Source organism: Photinus pyralis, unplaced genomic scaffold (genome assembly GCF_008802855.1).
Source record: "Photinus pyralis isolate 1611_PpyrPB1 unplaced genomic scaffold, Ppyr1.3 Ppyr1.4_LG10, whole genome shotgun sequence".
Classification (NCBI taxonomy): Eukaryota; Metazoa; Arthropoda; class Insecta; order Coleoptera; family Lampyridae; genus Photinus; species Photinus pyralis.
Genome location: NW_022170250.1, coordinates 243,565 through 254,356, shown reverse-complemented (window position 1 = coordinate 254,356; position 10,792 = coordinate 243,565). Strand labels below are relative to the sequence as shown.

Genomic DNA, 10,792 nt, shown 5'->3' with positions numbered 1-10,792 from the left:
CTATATCCTAACCTTCACCTCCTCGCACATTATATTCTCCTGATACCAGATTTCTGACCTAACCTAACTAGCACTCTAACCTAACCTCACTCATACTATATCTTAACCTTCCCCTCCTCGCACATTATATTCTCCTGATACCAGATTTCTGACCTAACCTAACTAGCACTCTAACCTAACCTCACTCATACTATATCCTAATCTTCACCTCCTCGCACATTATATTCTCCTGACACCAGATTTCTGACCTAACCTAACTAGCACTCTAACCCAACCTCACTCATACTTTATCCTAATCTTCACCTCCTCGCACATTACGTTCTCCTGATACCAGATTTCTGACCTAACCTAACTAGCACTCTAACTTAACCTCACTCATACTATATCTTAACATTCACCTCCTCGCACATTATATACTCCTGATACCAGATTTCTGACCTAACCTAACTAGCACTCTAACCTAACCTCACTCATACTATATCCTAATCTTCACCTCCTCGCACATTATATACTCCTGATACAAGATTTCGGACGTAACCTAACTAGCACTCTAACCTAACCTCACTAATACTTTATCCTAATCTTCACCTCCTCGCACATTATATTCTCCTGATACCAGATTTCTGACCTAACCTAACTAGCACTCTAACCTAACCTCACTAATACTTTATCCTAATCTTCACCTCCTCGCACATTATATTCTCCTGATACCAGATGTCTGACCTAACCTAACTAGCACTCTAACCTAACCTCACTAATACTTTATCATAATCTTCACCTCATCGCACATTATATTCTCCTGATACCAGATTTCTGACCTAACCTAACTAGCACTCTAACCTAACCTCACTCATACTATATCTTAACCTTCACCTCCTCGCACATTATATTCTCCTGATACCAGATTTCTGACCTAACCTAACTAGCACTCTAACCTAACCTCACTAATACTTTATCTTAACCTTCACCTCCTCGCACATTATATTCTCCTGATACAAGATTTCTGACCTAACCTAACTAGCACTCTAACCTAACCTCACTCATACTATATCTTAACCTTCACCTCCTCGCACATTATATTCTTCTGATACCAGATTTCTTACCTAACCTAACTAGCACTCTAACCCAACCTCACTCATACTTTATCCTAATCTTCACCTCCTCGCACATTACGTTCTCCTGATACCAGATTTCTGACCTAACCTAACTAGCACTCTAACCTAACCTCACTCATACTTTATCCTAATCTTCACCTCCTCGCACATTATATTCTCCTGATACCAGATTTCTGACCTAACCTAACTAGCACTCTAACCTAACCTCACTAATACTTTATCTTAATCTTCACCTCCTCGCACATTATATTCTCCTGATACAAGATTTCTTACCTAACCTAACTAGCACTCTAACCTAACCTCACTCATACTATATCTTAACCTTCCCCTCCTCGCACATTATATTCTCCTGATACCAGATTTCTTACCTAACCTAACTAGCACTCTAACCTAACCTCACTCATACTATATCTTAACCTTCACCTCCTCGCACATTATATTCTCCTGATACCAGATTTCTGACCTAACCTAACTAGCACTCTAACCTATCCTCACTCATACTATATCTTAACCTTCACCTCCTCGCACATTATATTCTCCTGATACCAGATTTCTGACCTAACCTAACTAGCACTCTAACCTAACCTCACTCATACTTTATCCTAATCTTCACCTCCTCGCACATTATATTCTCCTGATACAAGATTTCTGACCTAATAATAAAAGTAATAGATTCATTTTCTCTAAACACCGAAAGTAATGACGGGACACACTGTATATGAGAAATATTTCATTTGAATTTGTATTTCCGTATTTGTTTTTCCATTTTAGGCTTGCTCGTCACATTGTAATCCGCGCAATTTAGTCAATATGCTTTTAAGGCAGGCACATCTGGTCGTTTTCGATAAGAGGGTTTGTTATCGGACGAGATTTAGTTAACGCACGTGTTTTTTTTATCGCTGTTTAAAAAGTGTGCGCTTAGTTCGGCGTAAGTGGGGACGCGTTCTCTCGAAGTTGCCGTTATCGAGGCTAATTATGATTGGCGCTTTGTCTGTGAAATAGGCTGCTGCTTGCCGATTCGCGAGGAGTTGGAAAGCGTGTACGTTATCGCAAACAGTTGAACCACCAGACTATTAGATTATGAAAAGAAAAAATATTACGATTTTCATGTTTCATTTGTAGAACGCCTGTGTGCGGGGTAATTTGTGCAAACAAGCTTCTCTGTCTTTCAGGAAGTATCAATGTGTCAATCAATTAATTGTGTGTTTATTCCAACCCATTTTGCGACCTTGATAAAGTTTTCATGTCAGATTTTTCTTCTCGTACCCAAAAATTGTGTTGATTAAGGCTCTGAAGTTAAATTTATTTGACCTAACTGGACAGGTGTGTGGTGTAGTTGACCACTTGCCATTGCACACAGCAAATCAATATAAAAAACGAACGCAATTCATGTTTGCACTAAACAATGAAATGTTCGCAGAGTAATTTAATAAAACCCTACGGCTCCATTCTTTTGCATTTAATCTAAAATCGACATTTAGGTCGTACTAATTAAAATATTAAAGCAGTTGCCGAGTGTCCGACCCATTTATTAAAAAATCGGGAGACCTCCAGAAATTCAATTTCTATCAGTCGGACTGTACATTGTCACGCTGTCAATTTTGGCAGCCGAGTATTTACTGACGGCTAACAATCCCGGTACCGGCGTTTACCTTAGCGGAGGTAATTATTTTAATTGATCTCCCGCTGACCGCCGATATCGTCCCAATTGTGTACCTACTGTTATGTTTGTGGCGGCCCCAACTCTCGACTCTGAAGTTAAGCCGAGCGGAAATGAACGTGCACGTCAGTGTTGAAATTGCCGAGTACATCATCGAGAAAGGGCCGTAATTATACGACGTATGTGCTGCTCAAGACGCAGCCCCACATTCCTAAGCTGACAGCTTATCCAGTACGTGTGGCGGTATCCGATACGTTCGCATAATTTCGTAGCGATGTTTAATTACATTCCATGCTCATAGAGCGTTATGGCTGTTGGGGGATGATTTATGGGTCAAACAAACACTCACAGTAGAGTTGTAATCCACACGTTATGTAGGTGCGTAGACAAACAGACAAACCAATATTGATACATAGCTTAATGCCTACCATAAATGCCCGCAGCCGGGATATGATTTGTAAATTGTTTGGTGGATTTGATAATGAATAAGATAATGTTTAAATGAAAACGCCTGTCATGGAAATGAGCGCAATATCAATAAGAGAAAATAAATATGCTAATGGGGGTAATTTAGAATTTAAGTTACATTTTTTACATGCCGCCCCTCTATACTTTCCAATTACGTGATCATGATCTTTTACGTTCCTTTATCATCTTTCTACACATTGCCGTATGCACCAACACCTTAGTCACTCAGTATGGCACACACAAAAATACGGAGATGTCATACGGTCCAGCTCGAATACGACCAGCTGAAAACACGTTTAAAGAAGGGCGTTACAAAAGACGACAACGTGTTTTCTTTGGATCTCCAGGTGCCAGACGGCTTGCTGGAGTTGGTGGTGGCTGGCTGGCTGACTGAACGGAACGCTGAAAGTTCTCCTTTAGCAGGTGGCATTAGAGGTACGTTACACTCCCCCCCCCTGTGTTCCTGGGTCGTCTTCTTCGTCTTGCCAAGCCTTCGGAGCGCGTTCTCCGCTCACGATCTTTCTAGATTTGGATTGCGTCTAAGTCGCTAGTGTTGACTGCGAAGCGCAATTGGCACGTGGTAAACGGTCGGAGTGAATGGTTACATTTATTACATGCTGCACCTCTATATTTCCCAGTTAAGTGATCGTGATCTTCTACTTTTCTACATAATTACCGAGTGCAACGGCATGTGGTCAACTACGCCACTCACAAAACACCCAAAATATAAATAGAAGAGGAAGTGTTTGAATGTCGCCTGTGGCCTTTGGCTCTTCGCCCCCGCCGCCGTGTTTTGACCTTTTTGGGTGAAGTCAATTGGACGAAGTGTTTAAATTGGAAATTGCAGTGTTTTTGACAATTGCAAGGTAATTAAGACTTTATCTATCACCTCGATCGACCCCCTGCGTGCGTGGTATGTGCTACTGACCCTGAGTGCCGATTTTCTTACAGAAATTTTTGAGTAAATTTGAATTTGAGTTAAAGTTACGTACGACGTGACCGTATAATGGAGCTAGCTAGACAGGTGCTGGAATTTCTCCATTTAAGGTCGTTATTTGGGTTGTGTAATTGTCGATTCTACTATTTGGTCGCTTATTAATAGATGGACAGAATTGTTTGAATTAATAATCGAGGAGCGTTGAACAACCAAGGAACCAGTATTCGACGAAAACCAAAATTTACGTACCAAAACATCAATAAGACACATTGTGAAAAAATCCAGCCGATCGTAGTGATCCACTTGACGCACATGTTTTTTTTAAATCCTCTTCTGCAATCCGACTCGGCAAACAGGGCAATGTTATGTAAAACAACATCCAAAAGGCGAGCGGGAGCGATCAATAGCGGCTCGTCATCCTTAATATTGTTTAGGAAGATAGTCCAGGAAAGCTCTGCAGTATGTATAATTAAACTCGCAGGCAGTGTTTTCAATATCCCTTGTTAAATTATTATTAATTTCTGTATAAATTAACGAACCCCAGATTTCGTTCGGCGTGTAAATATCGCGTCGAAGTAAAACAAAGTGGGCTGATACAGGTTGTATTAAATTACACTCGGCGTTAGTATTACGTTAATTGTTGTTTCGGGAAACTCGAAAATGGAAAAGTTAGAGCTGCGGCGAAATGGTCAACAATAGGATTGACTGCATTTGATTTCAGGCTAAAAATACGAATGGAAAATCCAAACAATCGAAATTGGATTGGAAAGTTTTATTCGGCGTAATGGCAAAGTATGGAGTAGTTTTCCTATTGGATCGGCTTAGTGACAATGAAAACGTATATCCGATTAAAGGTGTAAATGGGAGTTTTAAACTAGTAGAGACTCTTTACCACACACATATCAGTAGAATATACTGAGAGAAAACATTTTTTAGCATAAAATCTTTCATGCTTCAAAGGATTTTAAAAATGTTAAAGGCTTCAATGCTCAAAGGGTCTTAAGGCTCAACTATCCCTATGTTTTAAGACTTTGTAAATTCAGCTGGGCTTCGAGTTCTCCAAACCTTAAGGGATTCAAAGTTCCATCAGGGTACCGGTAGGTAATCCAATGCGTCAAAATAAAGTGTATCAGTCTTTAAAGCTTTCAAGGCTTTAAGTTTTCAAGCCGCAGAAAGGTATAAGGCTGAAAAATGATAACAAGCCAGCGGAAGGTTTCACAATTTGAGGTAGTCAAACACAAGTGGTCTGGAACCCCCCCCCCCCCATACCGCCCAGTAAACGACAGCTTCATTTCTATTTCCAGAATGCCACCATAAGAGTGCTCAGAGGTTTGAACATAATTTTCCGGAAATAGTATTGGATTCTGTCATTTACTGGGGGGGGGGGTATAGTTACCCCACAGCCCCCCCCCCGGTTCTATGTTCTCGGCGGTACAGAGGAGAGGATCTCATAATCCTTCCTCAACAACTCTTATGAGACCTGAAACTTAAACAGTGTGTAAAAGAAGGCGTTGTCGGGGGGGGGGGGGGGAGAGGGGATACAATACCCCCCATAAGATGAGATCTGTATTGCCATTTCCAGAATAAGAATGCTCTGAGGCTCGTTTAATGACCCCCCCCCCCCCCCACAGTATAGAGAAGAGGGCCTTATAATCCTTTTCCAACAACTGTAAAGGGAATCCTGAATTCTAAACGGTTTTTGAAGGACCGTGTTGCCCCCCAGTAGATGACAATTACATTGCCATTTCTAGTAACCAAATTTTTGCGGAAATAGTCCTCGATTCTCTCGATTGCTGGGGGGTATTCCATACCCCCCAGACCCCCCGGTTCTACGTTGTCTACAGTATAGAAAAGAGGGCCTCATAATCCTTCCCCAACAACTGTCAAGGGAATCCTGAATTCTAAACGGTTTTTGATGGTTTGTTTTACCGGGGGGTCTGGGGGGTATGGAATGCCCCCCAGCAGACGACAGTTACATTGCCATTTCCACTAACCACATTTTTGCAGAAATAGTCCTCGATTCTCTCGATTGCTGGAGGGGGTATTCCATACCCCCCAAACCCCCCGGTTCTACGTTCCCTACAATATAGAGAAGAAGGCCTCATAATCCTTCCTCAACAACTGTCAAGGGAATCCTGAATTCTAAACGGTTTTTGAAGAATTGTGTTACCGGGGGGTGTGGGGGGTATGGAATACCCCCCAGTAGATGACAGTCACTGGCCCATTTCCACTAACCACATTTTTGCGGAAACAGTTTCGATTCTCTCGATTGTCGGGGGGTATTCCATACCCCCCCCCCCCCACAGACCCCCCGGGTTCTATGGTCTCTCCGACACGGCGAAGAGGATCTGATACTCTTCCCCCAACAACTGTCACGAGACCTGAAGCCTCACGGGTTTGTAAAAGAAGGGGTTTACGAGGGGGTCTCGGGGGTATGAAATGCCCCCTCCCTTCCAGTAGACGACAGCTTCACTGCACTTTCCAGAATGCTGCCATTAAAGTGCTCTGATGTTTGAATTTTTCGGAAATAGTCGTCGATTCCCTCGTTTACCCCCCCAGACCCCCCCGGCACTATGTTCGGTGCGATACGAAGAGAAGAATCTCATATTCCTTCCCCAACAACTGAAATGAGACCAGAAAACTCTAAGGTTTGTAAAAGATAGTTACTGGTGGGCCAGGAGGGTAGAAGGCGTCTCCGGGGGGTTCCATACCCCCCAGTAGACGACAAATTCACTGCCATTTCCCGAATGCCAGTTCTGTGAGGTATGGAGTGTGGAGCAAGGATCATAATCCTTTCCCAAAAACTTTCATGAGACCTGAAGTTTAAACGGTTTGTAAAAAAAGGTGCTACCGAGAGGTCTGGGGAGGGCAGTGGGGGTATGGTAGACAGCAGTTCCATTCCAGAAGGATGAATTGGTGAAAGAACGTGTTTCAATGACAATAACACAAAAGGAAATGGGCGGGAACAAAGAAAAAAGAAAGGAATACGAATGGGATTAAGATAAAGGATGCTAGGGAACAGAGAAACCACATGAGTACTCGCACCAGGAAACATAAGCTACAAGGTGCTAATAATGGAGTAGGTAAGGGAGGTATGGAAAAACACCAAACTAATTACCAGTTTCAGATTCGGGTATGAGGATAGAGAAAAGGAGTGGAGAGAAGAAGAAGAAAGGAGATGCTGACTTTTTGGAGGGAAAGAGGAATCTATTGAACACCTGATATGGGAATGTACAGAAGTTGAAATAATGCGTTTACATACATACATTTATAGCAGGCGACTGACCAATTCTACCTCTTCGTTCGATTCTGTTGCCTTGAGTTAAATTTTTGAAAGAGTTTTATGTAAAATAAAAGCATAGATCCAGAAAAAACTCATATCGGGCAACGATCTGCGGTCCTGATACTACCACTCTGACAATCGAAATCAGAGAATTGTTGACTATACATGACGACCACTGTCAATGTTTGGCAACATTTAGAGGGTCGGCACACAAGTGATGTAACTTACGGTTCTTTATTGGCCACAGCTTGCGAATTGATTTATGGAACCAGTGAATAGATTCTACTCGCGAAAAGAAAAAAACGTTTCCAATAATTCTCTGATCCTCGGATACACTGACAAAAATGGCAGGAAATCTTCCTGTTAAATTCTGAGAAATATCCCGGCTATGTTAGTGAAAAATAATTTTTCAAAACATAATTACATTTCGTGTTAGAAATTCGCCATGCTTATCGTTGGTTACAAAATGGCCAACATTAAGTTATGAACTCTTACGTGAACCTTTTCTTCAGTGTCGTTCATTCTCTGAACCACTATTTTTCTGGTAACTGTTTCCATAGTCTGATTTTTTGAGCAACTAACATGATCCACTTAACTGATTGCGTCTACCACTAGACTACAATCTTTCGATTTATTGTATATCACGTAACTAAAAGATATATTGATTAGAGGAAAGGTCCTGCTATTCCTTTGATTTACTTCAGTGTTTCACGTAGCACGATGGAATTTTTCGAGTGCACGAAAGGACCAATTTTCGACCGAAACATTTCAAACCCTCGCGACACTTTTATCTACGAATATGAAAAAGGTATTCGAAAAAATATGTAGAAAGTGAAATTGCAAGGAAACTCGAGAGATAAGAACGAAACGTCAGCTTCTCGTAATAAAAATTTCATTTTGTCAAAGATAAATTAGCATTATTCGGCCTCGCCGTCAAGACATTCCGAGCGATGGCGTTAATTTCACGCATCATCAGTTTCGGCGCGGGCTAATTGAAGTGTAAAGTAAATAATTAATTCTCGATATTTTCGGTTTTTCCGCACCGTTTGCGTTTTGGCTTATTGATATGGCGCGTTTTCGAAAAAATTAGAATTGGATCGACGATTCGTTCCGGGCGCGTGTTCACGAAAGCGTAAAGGATTAGAGTCGTGTCCGAGGCATGACCTTTCGCGACGTGTGCGACGGTCGGTCTGTCATAAGCGTCTGTGACGCTAGACTGACCCGGAGCGTACATTTTAATTTACGCCATGTGCACGCTTCGAAATGTTCCGTGCTCGAAACGGCGTGGGTTTCCTTCATTAAATTAAAAGCAATTCTATTGCTTCCATTTCAGGATTTAGCCTAATGTAATCATCTGAGAAACACACGTTTACGTTTAGCTCTCCTCGTGTCCATTTAAAAAAATAGGGAGAACAGTAGCACCTCATTTAAAACACTGCTCGAATACGTTAGGAAATTGCTGTAAAGAACCGCCATTTTAATCTTCTGAGGGAACTGTTGGATCGACGAAGTCGAGAAAGCATGTAAGGATATCGTTCGCAATCGATAATCGTTATTTTAACAATGTCGGACACAAACTTCCTTGCATACAAAATTCATACGTTAAGATCTGTAATTAAAACTAGACGATAACCGTCTTGTATTTGATTCAAGGAGTGATTCGTTAGTTAAATGTGTTCATAAATTACTTATTCAAAACATGCCTAAACACGGGTATTAGCTTAGCTTACACACATCGCAGTCACGTCCCGAGATCGTGCCTGCCTCGTTCCCGCTTCTACACGACACGGCTATACATAATTACGTGCATTTCACAATCTTCGGCGCGGAAAGTTAGCCGAAGCAAAAGGATCTTCTCTAAGTAAGCGGAATTAAACGTCTCTCTATTCAGGTCGTCAAGACAACAGTTGCACGGGTTTAGGTACCAAATTACTCATCTTCGCCCCCACAAAATGTTCTTTGTCATAGCCTTTCCATATGGAATGATTGCGTTCTAATATGTGGACTAAAGTGGCACTTAGTGGCAAAGATTCGTGACTAAGCAGAAGATGTAATAATGTACTGTTACAAGGAGGGCGAGCGATGGAGCGTTTCGTTCATGGATAAAGTTTGGCGAATTAATTATGTAAGCGCCATTTTGTGGGCGGTTTTGTAAATTAAAAAGATGGGTAGGGATTAATCTAAGCGGAAATTGTGGGGGCATTGGATTTGGAACCATCAGAAAGTCCGGTATAAAATTTAGCGGGCAATCTTTTAAGCGTTATTTACTACGCGAGTATAGCGCAAAGTTCACGGTCGACAGTAATATATAATAAAATATAATTATATAATTATATAGTCGAAATTGGTATTTAGTCCATAATTTTTGATTGAGAGGTCTGATCGAAAAAGTACGAATCGTTTTGGATTCTACGCTCCAAAATTAGTGAGAAAAAGTGTTTTCCCGAGAAATTTTGGAGCAGCCGATTTTTTGTAAAAAAGGAAGGTAAATAACTGCCTTTTTTTTTAAGCCGGAAAAAAAAAATTGTCTGGGATCGACCGGGAAAAAACATTTTCTTATAGAGTTTGGCCCGTAAAATCCATAATTTCAAACAGTTCCACGATTGGACTACTAGATCAAAAGTTACAGCCCTTTGAAGTATTAGTGAGGTTAGGTTAGAGTGCTAGTTAGGTTAGGTCAGAAATCTGGTATCAGGAGAATATAATGTGCGAGGAGGTGAAGATTAGGATAAAGTATTAGCGAGGTTATGTTAGTGTGCTAGTTAGGTTAGGTTAGGTCAGAAATCTGGTATCAGGAGAATATAATGTGCGAGGAGGTGAAGATTAGGATAAAGTATAAGTGAGGTTAGGTTAGAGTGCTAGTTAGGTTAGGTCAGAAATCTGGTATCAGGAGAATATAATGTGCGAGGAGGTGAAGATTAGGATAAAGTATTAGTGAGGTTATGTTAGAGTGCTAGTTAGGTTAGGTCAGAAATCTGGTATCAGGAGAATATAATGTGCGAGCAGGTGAAGATTAGGATAAAGTATAGTGAGGTTAGGTTAGAGTGCTAGTTAGGTTAGGTCAGAAATCTGGTATCAGGAGAATATAATGTGCGAGCAGGTGAAGATTAGGATAAAGTATGAGTGAGGTTAGGTTAGAGTGCTAGTTAGGTTAGGTCAGAAATCTGGTATCAGGAGAATATAATGTGCGACGAGGTGAAGATTAGGATAAAGTATTAGTGAGGTTATGTTAGAGTGCTAGTTAGGTTAGATCAAAAATCTTGTATCAGGAGAATATAATGTGCGAGCAGGTGAAGATTAGGATAAAGTATAAGTGAGGTTAGGTTAGA

At 41.1% G+C, this 10,792-nt stretch overlaps 1 protein-coding gene across 1 annotated transcript in view; it reads left to right on the top strand.

Annotated features, from left to right (window-relative positions):
• The first annotated feature begins 3,473 nt into the window (after positions 1 to 3,473).
• The window catches only part of LOC116161387 (leucine-rich repeat-containing protein 23-like), a 34,122-nt gene continuing 26,803 nt past the window's right edge, over positions 3,474 to 10,792 (top strand). Inside the window, exon 1 of the mRNA XM_031474721.1 lies at positions 3,474 to 3,678. Coding sequence (XP_031330581.1) covers positions 3,474 to 3,678 — 205 coding nt within the window. The remainder of the gene's footprint in view (positions 3,679 to 10,792) is intronic.